Source organism: Gavialis gangeticus, unplaced genomic scaffold, assembly GCF_001723915.1.
Source record: "Gavialis gangeticus isolate Ggan-Ray unplaced genomic scaffold, GavGan_comp1, whole genome shotgun sequence".
NCBI lineage: Eukaryota > Metazoa > Chordata > Crocodylia > Gavialidae > Gavialis > Gavialis gangeticus.
In genome coordinates, this window is record NW_017729012.1 from 7653962 (window position 1) to 7675560 (window position 21599).

At 38.2% G+C, this 21599-nt stretch overlaps 1 protein-coding gene across 1 annotated transcript in view; it reads right to left on the bottom strand.

The window, feature by feature from the left end:
* The window catches only part of LOC109293288, a 21853-nt gene extending 436 nt beyond the window's left edge, over window positions 1-21417 (bottom strand). Inside the window, exons 1-7 of the mRNA XM_019511127.1 lie at window positions 20820-21417; window positions 19098-19259; window positions 18049-18212; window positions 13177-13355; window positions 7883-7940; window positions 3889-4041; window positions 2264-2464 (exon numbers count right to left, since the gene is read on the bottom strand). Of these exons, the coding sequence (XP_019366672.1) occupies window positions 2264-2464; window positions 3889-4041; window positions 7883-7940; window positions 13177-13355; window positions 18049-18212; window positions 19098-19259; window positions 20820-20856 (954 nt within the window). The 5' untranslated portion in view covers window positions 20857-21417. The remainder of the gene's footprint in view (window positions 1-2263; window positions 2465-3888; window positions 4042-7882; window positions 7941-13176; window positions 13356-18048; window positions 18213-19097; window positions 19260-20819) is intronic.
* Between the last annotated feature and the right edge of the window lie 182 nt (window positions 21418-21599).

The window sequence follows — 21599 nt, forward strand, 5'->3', positions numbered from 1 at the left end:
TGTGTGTGTGTGTGTGTGTGTGTGTGTGTGTGTGTGTGTGTGTAAAGCAATCTGATGGAAAAAATCATGAGACCATTCCCTCCTTTATCTTTAGAAATACACAGGGGAAGAATACAGGTTTCTTCCCTAAAACAAGGAGAGTCTTTGGGTATTTTAATCACTTCAGTTCCTTGCCCTCACTGCACATCGTTTAAGACTGACCCCTCCTACCCCCCACAGCAATTAAGTAGACAAAGAAAATGAGGGAATATGTATACACTGAGCTCTTGGAGGATTACAGTAATGCAAATATACTTATGTTAAACTCTTATTTCTCCGTGGAGGCCCTACTGCAGACTTTTGATAACTGAACATTGCCCTACATTTAGAAGTAACTATATATGTTTTTTTTACCAAGTTTGTTTAGTCTTTTATATCAGATTTGAAGGTGAAGGATTATCTACGATAAAATATACACATGGACCATGTGGCTTGACACTGCAGCACAAAAAGTGGCCACTAACAGTTGTTTCAGACTGAACCAACATAAACATCCAAGAAATTCCTAATTGTATACTATAAAAGACTCATTAGAATTCACCTCCCTAATCTGACATCACACGCAGAAGGAACGCCACTCAGAAAGGTAAGATCCTTTCCCCTGTAACAGTTACAATTAATCAGATGAAAAAACTGAACTATCAATATAACATTGTTTCCAAGTACAAAGAAATTAATGTAGAAATTTTGCATCTGGATTAACTGAGTCAATTCAAAGTATATTTCATTCCATTTGTGAGGCCCTACAGATTTCCCATGTTGTTCTGGGTTTTGTTTTGTTTTGTTTTTTTGTTAAATATTTACATGCAGTCTGTTCCTGATGCATCTACTAACTAACCAGACATTATTATTTATTTGTATTAACATAGTGCTTATAGGCTTCAATCAGGACCAGAACCCTCTTGTGCTAAGTGTTGTATAAATATAGAGTGAAAGAGAGCCTGTGGTTATTTTATTTTCTGTGGGTCCTGAGAAGCAGAAAATTCAAGTCAATTAAAAGCAGTAAAAAATGCTGAGAGCAGAAGACTGGATGCTGTTTGAGATATGTTAAAGGAGCAGGTTTCCTTTACCTTCATCAGCAGTATTTCTTCATTCTCTCCTGTTGTAAAAGTCCTAGAGTGTAGTGGTGGAAAGCTGTAACTTTGTCAGAGTGCACTAATTCATGATACTAAAGATGCTATTGCTCTATTATAAAAAAATCAAAAGGTCCCTGTCAACAAATGCTTCAGCACCTCCACGACTTCTAGAATTAGCTTATTGTGGCATGCCTAGCTTCCTAAATCCTTCCTGCTTTGTGGGTGGTAGGGGCTAGAAGGCATTGCATCGTAAGATTAAATTCTGCCTAGCCATCAGGCCCCTAATTGGTCATGTTACGTTCAGCATCAATTGATAAAATATTCAGTGCCAGTAAAGTAAAAAACCAAGACTGTAAACTGAAACAAATCAAGTCCAAGTCAAGTGTGCAACTGTGTCTTTTATAAGACCATAAGCTATTCAAACCCATATAGGATGTGCATTTTGGAGGAATAGTCTCAGCCCCAAACCTAAGGCCAGCCCTGGGCCAAACAATGTCTTTATATACAGAGGTTTCACACTGTCTCATGACTTGTGGAAATGTTGAAGTTCTCTTGGGAGACCTCACTATTTGTGCCAGGTTTCCAGAGGTGCTAGAATTTATGAGTTTTGTTGTTGTTTTCCCCACCCTCCCAAGAAAATTGCAGAATAACTGACAAGGAAGCACAGCTATCTGCCCACAGTGGACGGATTATTACAACAGCAAGCTTGCACCAACTTAGTAAATAAAAATTAATTCCGTAACACAATAAAAAAGAAGTGTGCATCTTAAGTTAAAATTAAGAGCCAAGTCCTCTTGGAAGAATGCAATTAAGTGGTAAAAAGCAATTTTTTGCATCCAAAGTTGGTTGTTCAAAGCCTGTTCTGATATCTTACAGTGACTTACCAAACATAATGTATCCTGCCCATTTTACCTAACATCTTTTCTTTGTTTTTAAACTATTCCCAAAATGAATATGTTCCTGAAAAAATGTAAGGAAGCAAAATGATCTATTTAAGTATATATTAGAAGTGCATTTGGAGAAGTGCCCCTTATGTTATAAAGGTAGATAAACAACAACTGTATTTGAGGATACACATTACTTTATAGCAAAGCCTTGAAAAAATGTTGAATCCACTACTATTTTTTTAGAAGCTTTTTGATGCTTACCATAAGGCTGTAAAAAGTGTTGCCCATTGCTTCCTTGTAAAGATACTCTTGCTGACGATATTCAGGGCTATTTTGTCCCAGTTTTTTAAATTTTTTATCCATGGTTTGCAAAACAAGCTCTGAAACTTCTTTGCCACTCTTGCTTGCTTGAGTACCCAAAAATTTCTTTGTTTTGTCAACAGTTAGAAGGTTGTTCAGAACCTTAGTTTTAAGAGGTAAAGTAGGTATGCATTGCATCAATGTTACTGTATGTGAAACGATGACTCTTCTCCCTTTTCTTTACTCCCACCCTGCAAAAGGACTTGATTAAAAGTACACTATCACTACACTTTTTGGGGGGTCAATTTAAATCCAGTATCTGACAGAGAATCTTTTAAGTGGCATCTCTTTGGAAAGTTAAGTACTTTTTTAAAAACACATTTTAATGTTGATAAACATCACTTTAATGGAAAATGTCATTGCTTCTTCTAGTCAGTAAAACTGACAGAATGCAATGCTATCAAATGCACAAAATAATCAAACTGAAAATTTACATGTTCTGGTATAACAATCTAAAATATAAAACTTGCAAATATAGAACGTAGCAACATTTTCCGCCAATGGTCATGTGCAGAGTGGCTGGGTCACTGATTGTAGACAACACATGACATATAAATATGTTTATCCTCTTTTTGTAAGAAAGATTAAGCAAGCATCATTGTGTTTGTAGCTAAAATGCAAAATTTGCATGCCCCTGTTGCAGCTTGACTTTCCTGTACTCTAAATAACTATAATTTAGACATTCCATTGCAAGACACTAGAAGCAGATCTGAGTGAACACATTATTGCCAGGAATTTATGATGATGACTGAAGATGCTTCTCTGCAGGAGAAGCTTACACTGATTTAATAGGTGTCTGTTTAGAAACGGATTTGGTTAATACAAAAGGCTGTGTGAAAATCTATATTTTGTTTTAAATCATGTTTATTGCAGTTTAATTTAGTCCGACTAGGATTTAGCGCTAAAATGACATAAAAAATGCTTAAATAAACGTAAGTCTCCTCATAGGGGTTTGCATGAGTTTGAAAAGAAATTGCAATTAAACCAGTAAACCTACTCATTTAGACAAGGCAATTTAATAGGATGGATAGGTAATACTGATTCTTCCAATCCTCATGTATATGGATTGAAAATGATTATCAATAATAGATAAGTAAATTAAACAAAAACAGTACCTTTGAATCCAAAATTATTTAAACAAAACTAATTTAAAAGCAACATAATTTAATTTGCAATGGGCATTTCTCAAAACTTGCTATTATGAACTTCAGTATGCGAAAGAATATCCTAGGAAGCTGTCTCAAAAGTCTGGAGGTGTCAGACAAAATAGAAAGGAATGGATGTGGAAAGATGTTGATTTGGTTTCATCAAATGTAGAAATGGTAAATGATGATGAGAGAGGGGATGTTGCAACCAGATGATACAATATGAAAGCAAAAAGGAAAATGACTGTAGGTAATGCTTTAGGATATCAAAAGAGATCTAAAGAAGGAAAGCAGGAAGGACAGTAAAGTAGTAGTTCCATAAGTAAAAAAAATCAGTATAACGTATGAATAACTTTATGATGTATAAAAATTTTAACTTACAGGGAGCTTGTAATGCTCATCTTCAAAATAGTGACCATGCCAAACCTCAAGAATAACACTGCCATACGTAGGCAAAAGTTTTAATGCCTTTTTCTTTACATTTTCAGCCATAACATCCTTCACTGGCTGAGAGATTACAGACTGCAGAAATTCCTGAAAAATATGAGAGACAAAAAATTTCTCCGAGAAAAATATTAAACATGAAATGCCTCCCCCCACCTATAAACTTGCATAATTCACCTTTAGAATTCAAGTTTCTGTTCTGAAAGTTAAATGGAAGATTTCACAAAGCATATTATCACTTTTCTGGCTATCTTATGTAACAGTATTGTTTGGTAGATAATGAGCAGGTTTTTCTCTCTTTAGTAACCATTTTGGATGAATCCAGATCTATTTGTCTATAGAAACACAAACACAATCTTGATATATTTAAGAATTTTTTTTTACAGTCAATAAATATAACTTCAATGCCACAACTTCACAGTAATGAAGCACATACAAGAAACCTCTATTGAAATCCTCTGCAAATTTGTGGGCACAGCGAACACACTTTTGCACAGATAGCAGCAAGAAACATAACTCCGTCTAAAGTTTTTAAATCAGAAGATTTTATTTTAAACATAGTAATAAATCTAGTGCGATAAAAATGTGCTAGAGCAATATCTCATAAATATAATGATGCTTTTCAGATGTTTGTTATTCAATACAATGGAAAGAATGTACAGTTTCATCTTGCCAAATGGCATCAGACACCATCATAATAGAGATAGTAAGAGCCCACTGAGAGACTGTTTAGTCTCAATTTCTTGATACTGGGTTGATAAAATTCTTTTTTAGATGTTGTTGCATATCAATCAATTTTTCATACAATAAAGATATGCTGCATGGTACAACTGCATAGAATCTTGATTCATAAAAATAATCCCACTGATTTCAATTAGGAATATTCACAGAAATAAAGATTACTCATATACAAGGGTTACAAGATCAAATAAGTATCGATTAGAAACTACTGGACACTCAGGACTGGGAATATTTCTGTGATTTAGTCTGCAAACCACTGGAGCTCCTATGTACCATAGCAAGTCACTGTCAATGAGTCTGCTCCAATGAGCAGCAGTACTATTACATACTAGTTATCATCACTTTCCTGCTGCTCCTTTAGTGCCTCCTGCTGGCTATTTCACTAATGTTCATCTCAAAGGAAGCTGATGTGATCACTCACCACTACAGCACAATCAAAGTACTGCAGTGACTTAGAGGATGTCACTTACCCAGATAGGCCAGGTACAGATACTGCACTCTTACCAGTATAAGTGATCGGAAATCCATCTATACCCGTAACAGGACAGAAGTTCAGCACACAGACAAGTTGAAAAAATGGTGGAACCTGGTCTAAGATTCACCACCTCCCTCCACCACAAAGGGCAAATGTGTGTTCTGTTTAGTACTGATCTAAACTACACCACTTACAGAAAATAGTGCAACTGTGAAGAGAGTCCCAATCACAGTAACAGAGATACCACAGCACTTTCAGAGCCACTGCTCCCTCCAGAATTGTGGAGGGAACTGGCAGAAAGGTATTTCCAGTCCCAGAGCAGGACAGCAGAGGAGGGACACCAGCAAGTTGGGCAACAGGATGCTCCAGGCTCTGGCAGCTGACAGAGTCTCAAGTCCTCCAGCAGGCGGAGAAGAGGAGCCCGCCAATTGGAGGTGGCTGAAGGACCACCGACAGGAACCTGACCAAGGAACGCCGGGGGAATAGTGAGGACCTGGAGAGCAGAAGAGAGTGGCAACAAGGACCATAATGGGCCAGACCACAGCAAGAAGCCACCACAACCAGAGAGTGAAGTAAGAGTCCTAACCCAAGGTGAGTCAGTGGTCTATGGATGATGCAGGCTCTTCTTCCTTCTGTGTTATTGGGTTTTGTTTTTATTTTGATCGCTTCTCTCTTCTGTACTGGGGAAGGCAGCAGAGAGACCTAAATGGAAGAAGGGCTGCGATTCCGGTGTGGAAACCAGGTGTGGAACCAAGTGTCCATTGAAGAAAGATTGATTTAAGTTGATTATGGCAAGGGAGCCTGTTGAATTCATTCATAACAAACAACCGATTTGACCCTGGTGAGTGCTGTGTGGGTGACTACCTGATGAGCTTGACAGGGCACTCTCTCTGAACCAGTCCATATAAGTGGAGGTAACTTGACTTGCGTTACTGAGTAAGAGACTTTTATTTGGCTTCATATAAACTGATCAAGAATGTGGGCACTAGAAATCATGGATAAGTTAATTCATGCTGCAAATTGATGAACTTGTTAAGAGGCTGATATAGTGAGAGAGTGGGTCAACCTTGTTGTGTACCAATTAGTCTAAGCTGGCAGCCTAGCAGTACCTGAATCATTTGATTTCTTTTCAGACATAATCCCTGTCTTTCTTCCAGCTAGCCATCTAGACACTAACCATCTTCTGTGGTGTGGGCAAGGGCGGGATGTAAGGGGAGGAGGAGCTCCATGAAGGACTCCCTGGGAAGGGCTCAGAGCAACTGTCGGCCTCCCGATCTCCAACTCCCAGCTAGACTCAAAGTATCATCAAGACATAACTGGCAAGGGCAAAACATCTGAGACAGAGGATTGTGACAATCCCTGACCATTTCCCAGACAGAGCACTCAAGCAGAACATCTGGGGGGTGAGGCCCCCCAACCCTACAGGAAAACATCTTGACAGTGCTCACAGATGTGCTTGGGAGGGAAGGTTATTTTAAATCGGAGCGGTTCCTGGAAAGCCCCTCTAATTAAAACACCTCATTATTATACATATTAGGCCTCCTGCATTTCAAAATGGACATGGAGGCACTTTGACTAAAGCTCATTCAACAAGTTTTAGTTAAAATGGCCCTATGGCCATTTTGAAACATGGGACGCTTAATACATGCAATGGTGAGGTACACTGGAGCATTCTAATCAGAATGCTCCAACGTATCGGAGCACATCTATAGGCACCCAGTGAATCTAAATGCAGGAGACCTGAACTCAGAATGAGTGCAGATTCCAGGCAAAACATTAATTTGCAACTGATATTTAGGAATGGAGTTGTACAGGCACCTTAAAATGTTAGGGTGAGGGAGAATCCTTTAGTTCTCAATTAATGACCCTAACTTTTTTAATTAATGATCTGAGGCAAGTTAAAATTATACAGGCAGACCATTACAAAGCTGGGTCATACCTGCTTGGATGCCAGGCATCTACACCATAAAAGTTCCTGCACTAAAGAAATTATTTTCTATGCTGTGCAGATTTATTAGTGTTGGCAATATTATAAAAATACCCTGCACCATTATTGCTTACAAAGGTGCCACTTCAATACTACTGCAGTTTAAGAACTTGTCTACCAAGAATAAGTTAGGGGGAAAAAAGTACGAAACACCTCTCCTGGCTGAGAGAACCTAATAGATGGATCCAATGAAAAACTTGACAGAATTAGTGATTGGCCAAGTGCCAGATACAGAGGCGGTTCCATAGCTGCTATAATTATATGCAGCAGAGACACCCAAGAGGTCACATAAAAGGAGAGAGAGGAAGCCAACTGCAGAGCAGGGCATTCCATTGACATCTGGGTCCTGCAAATGCCAGCAGCTGGATTACATGCTGTCACTCTCCTGGTGTATTTCAAAGTGGTGCGTAAGAATATATGTGCATTTTGGTTGTCATTCTCTGCTGCCTCTTATCTTGGCTTACATATACCCTGCACAGTGCAGTAAATGACTGCAAAAGTTGCAAGAAGGTAGAGGATCAACACCGAATTCTGTATTTCAAATGGAAAAGACTGACTGGGTAGAATATTTGTGAATACAAATCTAAAGGAGAGCCACAGCATTTTACTAACACATCACAGGCTACTACTTAAGCATGAATAAATTTGTACATGATGAGATCCCATGTCTTCCTTCAGCCAGAAACATTTGTGAGAGAGAAAAAAAAAGTTTCCTCTTGAATACTTACTATGCTTGGAGAACCCTGAAACAATGGAGCACTGTGCACCCCACACCACACGTAGCCTCTGAAAAAGAAATAAGGGAAAGAATGACCAAAATATGCAATCTGTTTCTCTTGCATAATTTTACTATTAATACAATGGCATAAATAGAGCTGCAATTTAATTAGATGATAACTGGAGGGGTTTTGTGTTTATGAGGTAATAAATATATCTTGGACTAATAAACTCTCCAAGGCTGAAATGTTTAATTAATCTAGGATATAAAGATTAGAAAGTTAGCAGGAGGCAACCTCAACTATTATGCTGAGATGTCTATTGATTCAATATTTTGAGACATACAGATAATTGGGGTTCTTCTGTTAAATGGATTAAATCAGAAATGGAGACAGTCACAACTGTTGTGGGCAAAGGAATGGTAAGTTTAGAATTAGTCCAAGTACAACAATTTTATATTCTTATACTTGGTAAATACTTTTGAACAGTGAGATGCCAGAGACTGTACATCACTTCTGAGTTCTCACTGACTGAGTGAGAGATGAGGTGAAAAAGACACTTGAGTTTTGAGATCTGGAATCAGGAAGTCTCGTGTTTTAATCCCAGCTCCAACACTATCATTCTCTCTGGCCTGGGACAAGTCATTTCACCTCTTCCTTTCTAAATAACGCTTACGCCCCCCAGGAATTATGAGAAAAACTTAGAAAAGTTTGGGAAATTTTCTGACCATGAAATGTCCTACGTAAGCGTTAAGTAATATGGTTCATTATAATTAATCTTTCTTACCTTTGGACAGCAGAGTCAGGAAAGATATGCTGTTGAGGACCCTAGATAATTACTAGTAAATGAATCCCTTCTTTCTTCTACCAGCTTAACCTTTTCTTGTTCACTGATGGCTGTTCAATTTACAGGACTTAACATTTTAATGGACAGACTGACTGGCAAAGAAATATATTCTTAATGAACAAAACAGTACACGGTATAGTGTACTTTTACATTTCATTGCATCAGTTCATTACCTCCTAAATTACAAATAATTGCAAACATATCCAGCACATTATGGCCTTTGGCTTCCAAAGTGATATTTAAATTGAGATGAAGGGGTGGATTCTTCCATAAGAGGGAAACAGTTCTTATCCTATCCTCATGGAACATCCCCGAACAGCCCTATTGGTCTGCCTCTCTAGGCCAGCGATTCTCAACCAGGGTGCCAAAGATCCCTTGAAGAGTACTACAGAATGATTCACAACATACACCCAGAGATTTCACCTAGGAATCCAAAGTGTCAAAAAAAATTTGACCTGTTCTGGACATTCCAAATTGTCTGCAACAGAAAAATTGTTCTATTTTTCAGTAGTCAACCCCACCACTCCTCCCTCTCCCCCTCCGCCCCAACAAAAACACAAATGAAAACTACGAGCTGGCATTTGCCAAGGGGTGCATTGAGTCTAAAAGTTGAGAGCCACTGCTCTGTGCTTTCCTTCTCCTGGACCCACCTGCAACATAAATACCATATAATAGAGAGCCACTTTTACTGTACATCCCATTACATTTTTATTTTCTTAACACTACTCTAAAGACTTCTTGCCTAGTACAGCATGTCAAGGATTTAGAAACTACCCATTCATTGCTGTAAGGATTTATCTCTCAAACAGCTGTGCCAAGAAGTCACAGGAATCAAACTGCAGTTCTGTGAGCAGCATAATCTATTAACTTGTCCTTGGGTGGTTACAATTACTGCTTTACAAATCGCAGCATAGTCCACTCCGTTTAAGCTGCACCTCTCAGTTACTTCAAAAATATCAACTTCCCAGGCAGGCAAGGATGAGAAGCAAATTCAACCCTGACACAAGTAATGACAACTGAAGTGAAAGACCAAGACTGCTTATGCCACGGCTAAATTTCATCTTGAAAGTTGTGCAAAGAGTGAGATTGGAGAGAAAATACGTTGTATCACTCAACAGCACCTTTTCGTGTGATGAGGGAGCTATACCAACAGACTCCAAAAAGGAAGCTTATCTACACTTCAGCTGTATAATGATAGTTACCATGACACTAACAGACGAAAAGGACAGGACAAGACAGGACAGGACAGGAAGATCCCTGGTACTTCAAAAGGACAGTGGAAGTGCTGCTGTTAGGGAAAATAAGTGTTACATAATAGATCTTTGGGTAAGGCAGAAACCTGCTTCTCAACACCAGCCTGTGTTATGGGGTGGCAGTAAGAAAGACACACTGCTGAAGGTTTCTATATATAAATGTTAAATATATATAAAATGATGCTTGTAAATTCATTTCAATGACTCCTGTTTAATGGCTGAGGGTTTAGTGGATTTCTGTTCTGGCTGTGGAGGCTAAGAGCAAAGACCTGTGGATTTAGTCTTGTAAAAATCTTTCTCCATAATGAATGGAAGACAATGATGACAGCCATTTCCAACACTCCAGCATTTTAATTCTCAAGCTTATACACTCTCTGCAAATGAAACAAGCCACTGATCTAACTTTCTGATATTACATCTCTAGGCAGCATGTTATTCATACAGTTTATGTAGATGTCTTTACCCTCTGGAAAAACAAAGTTTAAGAAAAATGTCTTTATCTTTGGGGAACATTTTAAGTCTCAGGATAACTGCATTAGGTAATCTAAGTCTATTACTTTGTATCTGACATTTTATTACTAGATTGGTAATAGGAAATTACCAAATAAAATTGGTATTTTACTTGGTAATTTTTTTCCGTGGGTCTTGGCTAATATGAAAGACGGTGATCATCAAATTTATTCAAGTTTTCCTGTCAACAACATCATTAACCAAATCCCTCAATTTCAGAGTAAATAAAAGCATCTGGGTTTCTAGCACAGCAAGACTGACTTGCATATTTAAGTCTCATATATAGATGAATTTGCACTGGACCAAATTTGCATATTAATGAAGAACTAATTGCTCTTTGCAGTCAATGTTATGCAAATGAATTTACTACTCTCTGTACCATTTTCATAATGTTTGGAAAGATCCAAAAAATGCAAAACTTTAAAAAAGTATGCATATGTGAGAGACTGGAAATAAATAATATTGCAATTATATCACATCGCCTTATATTACATTTTCATACTACTTACCCTTTAATGTTTTTGCTTTATTTTAATATCTTCCTACAAAAGATACCCAATTCATAGGAAAACTTGAGTTTTTCCTTTCCTCTCTGTCTCTTACAGCCCTTCAGCATTTAACAGCTTGTGACTACCCATTATAACATCTTGTTTCCAGCTGGAAGGATAGTGAGCTGACTCTAAATGCTGAGTTTTGGGGCTATGTTTTGTATTTGCTAAACAATTATTTCATTCCTGTCTACCTTCCTCTTGCCATAGGCTTATTAAAAGTATCCAGTTTATGACTGTCAACTGGTTCTCGCCTTAGAAGTGCATTTCACATGCATTTTTCTCCAAGAAAAATGGAAATAAACACTATAAACATTGAACAAACATAAATGGTTCAGTGTTATGCACTGTCAAGTGGATGCCTCCATTCAGTGTCTCACTCCAAGTTGAAATGTAATGCATTAGAGGATGAAGGAAAGTACATGGAGAAAGAGCGAGACACACAGATAAGCAAAGAGAAAGAAGATGATGAAAGAAACGAGGAATATCATGAGGCAAAGGGAAAGACGACAGAGAAGGACTGGCAAGAACTGGAGCAGACGACAAAGGAAATGGAGCTAGAAGGTGAGAGCGCGATTCGTTGCGTAAATTCACATCTAGATCAAAAGAGTAAAGTGAAGCGTAACAAACTGAGTTTAACAGGAGAAAAAAAATGAAAGAGGAAAAATATTTCACCAACAAGCACCATAAAAAACCAAAAGATATTGAGGTACACTGGAGAATGGAAGATGAGAAAAGATACTATAAATAGACAGAGATAAGATATATGAGATAAGATATCTAAGTAGCAATACCTTAACTGTGAAGGCCTTTAGGAATAGATATTGGAGATTATCTAGATAGAGAGATAGATAGACAGCTAAAAAAGATGGCGCACAGAGGAATACATGCCGTCTTTTGTTTCATAAAAACTTGTTTATTGCTAAGTACTGGTATTTGATATCTCCACAGGCATCTATTGTCTGTCGACGAGAAACTAGGGCTGGTTATTTAAAAAAACAATTACTAGTTATTTAAAACTAATACATATTTTCAATCCCATAACAAAACTGTCTGAATATTTGGGTATCAACAGGTTTGTTGGTTATGCACACTGAATGCATCAAGTAATATTTTTCCATAGAGTGATGAAGAAGAATTACTTGAAGGGAGACTTCTAGAAAGTAGCCCTCTGGATCTATATCTATAAAAGTTTCATCCATTGCAAAATTACAGAACATGTATTAATGTTTTTAATCTCATTATTCAGCATTGGTTTTGAGTGTTACAAAGTGGATGTGGACATCCTGCACTCTATAGATCTCCCGTTCTGTAATACTCTTCAAATTAAATCTCAAGACTACGTTCCCCTGCAACTAGCTATTATATTCCCACCTTAATTTGGAAAAGGGCCGGTTTACTAGACACACTTTAGAGTTAATCAGTGTAATCTCAGTTCTATAAACCACATATAATTAGCCATATTGCTTTCTTGTCAAAGAACTTCAAGATTCTGTGATTTTAATTTTTAACAAAATCCATGAATTTTGATATTCAGAAGTCTTTCCATATGAGTAAAAGGAAGTAGTGACAAATAATACAACTGTTTGCATGGAAAATCTGAAGAGTGTAAATTAAAACCTAGGATGCATGAGAGGCTACCAACGATCCAGAATGTAACAGTGCCATTACAGCAATATAAAAGGACCAGCTTAATTATTTTTCCATGGAAATTTTTAGCAAACTAGAGAATACTGATTTTTTCTTTGGTTATATAAAAAACAACAACAAAAAACACCTAGAGAGAATTAAAGCTGGTTTGCATTCACAAAGGATAATGCTGACTCAGCACAGCATGGTAAAATAATGTGACTATTTTGCAGATGAAGAATTGAAGCATAAAGTGACTTGACCACAGCACTCAGGAAGACCGTGACAAACTGAGAACTGAACCCATATCTCCAGAGCCCTTAGTCAATAACTCAGCCCTGAGTCTGAGTCACTCCTTGTCACTTCATCTATACAGCAGTTGGCTTTTCTTTTCATGTTTGAGAACATGACGTGATCCTGTAATTCTTGTCACCTTTGTTTTCTGAAGATATCTGCAGGTTTAGAGAGAACTATAAACTACTGCTACATAATCATCACCGTCACCGGAGTGATATTTACCTGTCAAAGAGCGGAATGACAGTCCATCCTAATTGTGATTGTGCATTAAGATCCAGGACCTGGCCAGGACGAGCTATTACTTCTGGCCTTTGTCCACTTGGGTCTGGAACATAAACAGCATTCAAGCCATACACTTGAACTAACAGTACACAGTGAGCATCAAGATAAGGGTGCAGTACCTACAACAAAACAGAGTACTTGTAAGAGATGGGGCTGGCTTAACAATTAAAAAATACTGAATCAAAGAATTACTCTAAAAGGACTCTAAAATCCCTTGGCTCATCTTCAGAAGACAAGTCCAGTCAACCCCTGAATAAAGTTAAAACGACCAGGTTTAATTAGGATTATTGGTCCCAACAAGGACACTCCTCCAGAGAGACAGATCGTACTTTTGAAAGAGCTACCTGGATACCATGTGAAGAACTGCTGCAGTAAAACGAGAATCCCCACAAATCATACACCATTAGTTATGAGATACCAGCCTTCCCTGGAACCTGTACAGAAAATCCTCAAAAAACTGCAACCCATACTAGAACAAGACCCAACTCTTAAAGAGATTTTTCCAGAACCACCCATCCTAGCCTCTAAACAAGCACCAAACCTCGCCAACCTCATCACCAGAAGCAAACTTCCTATGGCCCAAAGTACACTGAACGACCATGCCGGGACAAAAAGTGTAAAACTTGACAACATCTCTCCACCACTCCCACAATAACTACACCCCACAACAGAACCATCACCATTCCTGGATTTTACACCTGCACCTCCAGAAATGTAATGTAGCTCATTCAGCGCACTAAATGCTCTGTTGGAAAATATGTAAGATAAGCCAAACAACAACTGTGTACCAGAATGAACGCACGCTGAAAAAAATATCAAAGACAAAGATACCCAATTGCACCTGTGGGTGCACACTTCTCACAAGACAACTACTCTCCCTCCAATCTCTCAGTTCTAATCCTCAAAGGGAATTTACAAAACACCTTTTACAGACAAGCCTACAAACGTCACTTCATCAATCTAATGGGTACAAAAAACCATGGACTAAATATAGACATTTGATTTATGGCACATTATAACCTGCCTGCCATCTGATCACCCCAGGTAACCTGTCTGCATTTTACCAGCTACACTCTTCTATCACCAGTTCAACTTTCTCTCTCCCCGCACCTGTCTCATACCTATTGTCTCCTATCCCTCTGAGCCTCACTGCCACGCACCTGCATTTTCACAGACCTGCATTTTACATATCGGTTTCTGTCCTACCCAGGAGAGGACATAATTCACCAGTAGACTCTCCCTGTGTCTAAAGAAGGGTGTTTTTGCCTGAAGCTTGCAAAGAACAATTTTTCCAACTATTTAGTTGGTCTAATAAAAGTTATCACATCTACACACAGAACCTTGTCTGCCAGATTCAATTAGCTACTTCGTATTATAATGTAGGTACATTCATTATTAGGGATGGAAGAAGTGACATGAGGAATGCAATCCAAAACTTCACAAATAAAATTTCTACCAAAGAAATACACAAACTGAAAAACTGATAGGACATAAACACTCCTCTATGGAAATTCTTAAGACTGGTATAGAATGAGTGTGAGAAATATAACGAAGGTTGTCTATTGAGAACTTTCTGCCTTTTAAAATTTTAAATCCCCCAATATATTGAGCAACTCTACGCGAGAAAATCACAAGCGCAAAAGTGCAACTGTTTCTCAATACTCCACTTTACATTCATCCAGTAAAACAGCTGTTTTTTTCTCATTTTTAAGTTGATGATTTGATCATGACAAATTACTATTCCTTAACAATCGAAAGAGCTAAAAACGCCTCCCCACCACTTTCTTGGAATCACCGCAGCTTAGCAAACTCCTGTGAGGCAACTGATCAAGGTTTTGACTCTTTTACTTCAGAGACAGTTCTCAGCACCTAAGTGTATTTTAATAGCTACTTCTTTGCAGAACAGATGTTGTAAGTTTCGTGGGTACTATAAATATTAAGACCCAAACAGTACATGTTAGGAAGCTGTTCTCATTAATTTTTAACTCTCAGTTTGTGAATGAGGAGGATTTAGTCCTATAACAAGATTTAGAATATATATGGAATTGCTGAGAGGTTTTACCTGCTTGGATGTATTTAATTTTTCATAACAAAAATCAGTATCGTTCTAATTTTGGAACTTGCTGCTAATAATTATGTGAAGGGTTATTGTTATGATTATAAAATAAATTGCAAGTATATAAACATTATATAGTAGGGATACTAAAAGAGATATTATGTTTTAAACAGCTTTTGGAAAAATTATTGCCCTGGAATCTCTTGGTAATAGTTTTATCACTTGCTTTCCCTTTTAGCATCTTAAAATATTACCAAATGATAGCTTTTTAGACTAGAAGACAGGATATCAGACTTTCCATTCCTGAACACTAAGGTTGTTTTTGCAGTAAAGTTCAAGTGCCCTTTAAAATAAACAAGTCAGTATAAACCAATGCATCCACTACGGATTTATTTTATTCATAACAAAATAACAATCTAATGGTAGGTATAATCAATTCAGTGAGAAGCTTAAATACTTAAATGTATCAAAAGGCCAATGAAAGTTAATATACAGTGATTAAATAACAATAATCTGTGAGAAAAAGGCACGCAACTTTCAATTTAATTATCCTCAGGTAATGTAACTGAAAAAACAAGCTTTTCAGTATTTTTCAAAGCAAGCTGCCTTACAACATATTGAAAGTTCTGAAGGGGAGGTAAATGAATCATTTAACTAAACTGCTTTTGAGATAAAGTTTTTGGTTTGGCTTTTATTACATTCTGTATTTTAGAGCCTCCTGGCAGTGCCAATATTGCTGAAACAGGATGTCAGCTGCAACAACAGCAACCTTAGAAAGCAATGCCATAAACTGTAAATCAGTTTTGTCTTCCTTTAATATTGGCTTAACAATAAAGGAAGAACTTTGCTGTTTAATATTTAAACAGGATAATTATTCCTGTAGGGCTAAGTCTGGAAGTGCCCTGCACTGGCACATAATGCCCAACACAGCAAACAATCAGTTTTTTTTGCATCGGGTGGAGCTCATCACAGTTCCTGCATGCTAGAGGAGAAATTTCAACAGGGATCTCTGAAGGGAAAATGGATCTCTTTCATCTGCATGGGTCAGGTCAGTGAGTGAAGTGACACAGTTTATCTACGTAGTTTAAATCTCATGAAAGTAGGGAAACCACAAACACTATCCACTACAACTGCTCAATCAGTTGCAGGTGGCCGTGGTCTGGCCATACTGGATGCTTAGCTCCTGAAACACAGACATGAAGACTGTGTTCTTCAGCATTGTTGTGTTGCACTGCAGATCATACCAGATTGCTCACTGCATTGGTAGACACCACCAGAAAGGCTGCATAATGAATGCTTAGACAGACAGATTGATCGGGATAAGACTTATATTTGTGACGTAAATAGTCAATCCATGAATTCAACAGTTAACTCAAGTTTAGAGAGAGGAACAGATCCTATGAAAAATGATCTCCAGAATCTTGCATTAATTATAATAGTTATTGTTAACATGTGCTAACAACATTAGGGTGCTTTAGAAAGCTGAGGATGTTTTCTTATTACTTCAGTATGTCCAGGAAGCTGTCTTACATGTAAGCTGAGAGGAACCTGTGCTGTAGCAGGGAAAATTCTCATAACTTTGAGGAAATGTATGGCTCAGGGAAAATGTTAATCTCCACTTAGAGATGACTGTCAAGATGACTACTGCGTAACAGCAAAAGGGGTGCTTAGGGAATGTAATATGGCCTAAATTATGGCTTTGGGATCCACTGGAACTGGTATGTGTCCCAGTGGTGGTGAATATAGGTATTATGCCTACAGATGCCATAACAACTTGGGAAACAATGAAACACACTAGAGATATACATAGATTGCAGTCAAAAGTATGACTGCAGCTCATGTAGAAATACCCAACCTATCTTTAAAATAACTAGCCCATATACCATTAATTATGTAGGTACAGCAGCATAAGTTCAGCACACGCAACAAAACCCAGCTGGGACCTCAGGCAGCACGGAGCTTTATGGTGTTATGGCTACAGTGGTCTCATTATTCGAGCTGGCCTACTGAAAGCTAGTTTGGGTAAGTCTGTTTAAGCTGCAGGCAGAGCTTTGAGTGTACTGCAGACATACACTTAGTAAGTAACTATCAGGTACCCTTAATACGGATTGACAAGAGCCACTTCCATGTAGTGATCCCTGGTAGTGTCTCTGACAGCCAAGAGCTCCTGAATTGACAAAAACGTCGAAGTGCAAAATGATGAAGTTACAGACACTGTTTTTGTCATATAAAAGAAGGTACTCTTAATCGTAGGCAGACCATTCCATCCCATCTACAATGCCATAAAAATTATAACATGAAAAAATGTATGAATAGTTAGAATGTTAACTGCTGTTGAACCCAAATGCACATTACTATCTATACAGATTACTAGAAAGCGGCATCCTTTTTTTCTATCAACTGCAGCCCTTACTAACAATATCAAATTAATTTTGGTAATGAAGAATAGTAATGTCCAAATGCAAATGGAGACAGATCTAACTCAAGCCAGTGGGAAACTGGTCACTAGTGGAAATAAGACTGTTTGTCTTTCCTCCTGGTCTACAACACACTAATTGCTCAATCAGATTCAAATGCCAGGTAATAGTTGGTAGAGAAAACCGAACCAGATTTGTACTATGATAGGTTATTAGCTCAAATGGTACCCTGTGACCTCACAGCAGTCTGTTTATGTATTACTGATGAACTGAAAAATATTGGTGAATCTGTCTTTCGTAGAAAGACAGATCTGCAGGCAGCAAAGTGTTGTTACATACCACGGATGGATCAGTCCAGATTGGTGATCTCTGCTGACTTGTGAAATCAAGTTGGCATGTTAGGAATTTTTCTTCTCCTCCCCACTGTTGAGGTAACTCAGCCAAATGCATGCTTGCAGCTCCCTTGAGGACTCTGGCTAACACGTTTACATAATAGCCATCAGGTGCATAAAAAAAGGTACTGCTGAAGGTTAACTGACACATGTTTGTGGACAGAATATAACAAGATCATCTGTTTTGCTACTTACAACACTTATGTTAAAGTTAAATAGATTGTCAGTGGTATAGGTTGTAGCCGTGTTGGTCTAAGGACACAGGCGGACCCAAAGAACACTTGTCTGCCTATAGATGGTCAGTGAAACAAACCTGGCCTTTTTGGGGCAAATGCTGTTCACAGAACAAAGTCAAAGCTATAAAGTAGCACTTGCTAAGGGATCTAGTTAGAGCTCAGGGGCAGGAGCTACACTTCCTGAGGCAGCTGGAGGAATGGCAAAAGGACCAGTTCAACTGGTCCCACCCAGAAACAAATTCTTGCTTGCTGGCACGCTAGGCGCTCTGTTGAGTGCATTTCTGCATATATGCTGAGGTACCAGTCCTGTGTGCTGGCTCCCACAATCTGCCCTGTACAGCAAAATTACTCAGTTCCAGTGGGATGACAGGGTTGGCAGATGTTGCCCCTTTAAAGCTCAGGTGTGTGGATTTTATATTCCTTGTCTATTAAATTCTTGTTACTGGGGATAAGACCTACTGCAATCATAACTGTTTTTAAACATCAAATCAAATTCCTCTCTCTTGCTCACTCTCTCCCCAGTCATAATTCTAATTAACTATATTGTTTCATTTTACTTTAGTATTCTAGTTTATTGCTACACATTTTTCTGAGGAACAAGCAGTAAAGGAACTCTATAAAGCAACAAAACAAAATTATAGACGATGCAAAATATACAAACAGATTTACCACCACAGAAAATATGTTGATGATAGGTTGATTGTTTGGGTTTTTTTAAGAAATACTATTTCTTATTATTTCTTTTAGTATCTATCATTACCTTTAAGTCCAAAAGCCTGTTTGACCTTTATGCGGATGCCTGCTTCCTGCCGATAACGGACTGCATGATGTATGTTGAGGTACTTTGGAAGCTGTTGTGGTAGTGGATATTTTGTTTCATCTAGTCTTTCCACATACCAGGTTTCCAAATGGTCAAGTGTAACTGCAGAAACAAACTCTGGCACCTTACATACAAAACACTAACTGAAGAAACACTGGTTTGATAACATCGTCAGGACAACAATTGTCAAAGTTCGGTATCTAACAGTGAATGCCTAATTCTTCATTCTGATGCTTCAATCAGTGCTTAAACATCCAAGTTCCACAGCAAGTATACAACTACAGAACTGAGAGACTTAAACTAGGAACTTGTAGCACATTAATTGTTAATTAAAATCTAAGGGTAAGGTTTATCAAAGAAGCATTTATAAAAAAATCTATCTTACCACACTTCCTTTTAGTAGTACGAAAGAACAGCATAGCAAAGAGAGTTATTTTAATTTCCTAATTAATTAGCTAATTGACTTATTAATTATTCCTACGAATGCACGCTACTCAGTAAGAAGCAGCATGCCAATTCTACTCACAGAAACCTGTACTCAGCTCCCCTGAATATTGGATTCATGGGAGCTATATCTGAGTGTCTGAGGACAGCATTTGGCTCAGTTTGTAATAAATTATAAAGAGAGCTTAGCTAGGTATATCATCCTAATGGATGACGCTTTATAAATCAAATAATATGGAGAAAGAGTTTGACAATTTGGGGAATATTTCTTTGCACAGCTTATGGCTTCTGCTTGATATTAGGGACTCTCTACATGTGTGCATACTCCATTTTGAGTTTGGGGCTTAGTTGCCCTATTGGCATTTGCCTTCTTTGCTAAAATCCACAGGAGGCAACAGGAGCAATTCGTGCGCTTGACATAGAGCTAGCAAAGGAGAAAGGTTAACCATGATGATCATCCTATTCAAATAAAGCACCCTTATGCAAAGAGATGGCTACTACCTAGGGCAAATTAGCTTTTAAAGTCTGAATTCTAAGACAGGGTAACTAAGAAATGGATCACCTGGTGTGGGCTTAATCACCAAAAAAGGCTGATAAAGGAATAGCCCAACTAAGATTATGAGAAAGACTCTTCACTGGTCATTTTAAAGTAAGCGGGGAAAGAGGCAGAAGAGAGCAGAAGTACAAAAGTGGCTGCAGAAAGAGGGACATCATAATTCAGGGAAGCAGCCATGAACATACAGAGGATCTGGGGCTTTTTAGAAGCCTCTGACCCAAACAAAATAGCACTTCAGTGAAGAAAGTGAGACGAGAAAATGTGCTTAAGTGTTTTATGGTTTTGTGTAAATCTGTGTGTCTTGTGTTAGCTGAAATACAGAGTAACTGGTCTTGAAATCTTTAGGAAGCTGACATGTCTGTCTTCTTCCACTATCACATCTCTGAAGAAGATAAGTGTAATCATAAGGGATGGCCCCAGGAGTGGAGCTCTGGAAAGTCTAGGGTGGTCAGCCCTGATACAGGGAGGTCTAGGACAACTGGATTGCAATTTCCCTTTCTGCTTAATGATAATAAACAGAGAGCCCTTGCCAAGGAAGTGTACCCGAGGCAGAAGTCAGGGCTGCCAAAGGAAGCTGAGCACACAGGTCTACTGTGATGAGGTTTCAGTTACAAAATAAGACAAAGAATTTGTGAACAGCTATCAACCATTTATTTTCATTCCTCTGCCTTGTTCTTTGTCAGTTAAGTATGTTGTCATGTCTTGTACAAGTTTTGGGAAGCTGTTGTCCTTTTGAAAGCTCAATATGATCTCTAGCTCTGAATTATTGGGCTTTGCATCATCGGATTAGTAATATCCTCTCAAGTAGCTTGGTGCAGTCACTGAAAACTGAAAAACACTGTCAAACTATAGGACTCTCGTATGAACTGGTAAAAGGACTCCAGAGAAATTAAACAGGTGCAATCAGCAAGGATCTCTCAGCTGGAGCAAATCTTTGTCAAAGCAAATGAATAAATATACAGTAAACAAAGTTATATATAGCATAGATTCCTTAATCTAGGCTTCACCTGGTCTTCAGCACCTGGCCACGCAGCCCTGCCTTCCTACTTTCTCCTCTTTCCGTCTCTCAACAAGCCCTCCTCTGAGCACCTGGGCAAAGAGAAGGGCAGGTGAAGATGGAATTAATCCCTTATATACTGGGTACCATTTCATGCACTTGCACCCTGTTACTTCATTCCTAAAAATTATGATTTCAAGCAGCCTAGGAACCATCCCCAGACACACCTTCTCTTGATTAGAATTTAAAGGATGTGGTGTTGCCATGTGCTACTACATTGTAACACTCTAGTGTAGACAAGGTATAGTGCCTTTAATGCATTACTCTGGTAGAACTTAGGTCCTGCCCTAGGCTCTTAACTCAGTTTTGCATACATTAAAAGTGGCATGCTTGGACTACCCTAGACGTTATTTAGCACATATAAGCCACATCAATACCATACCTG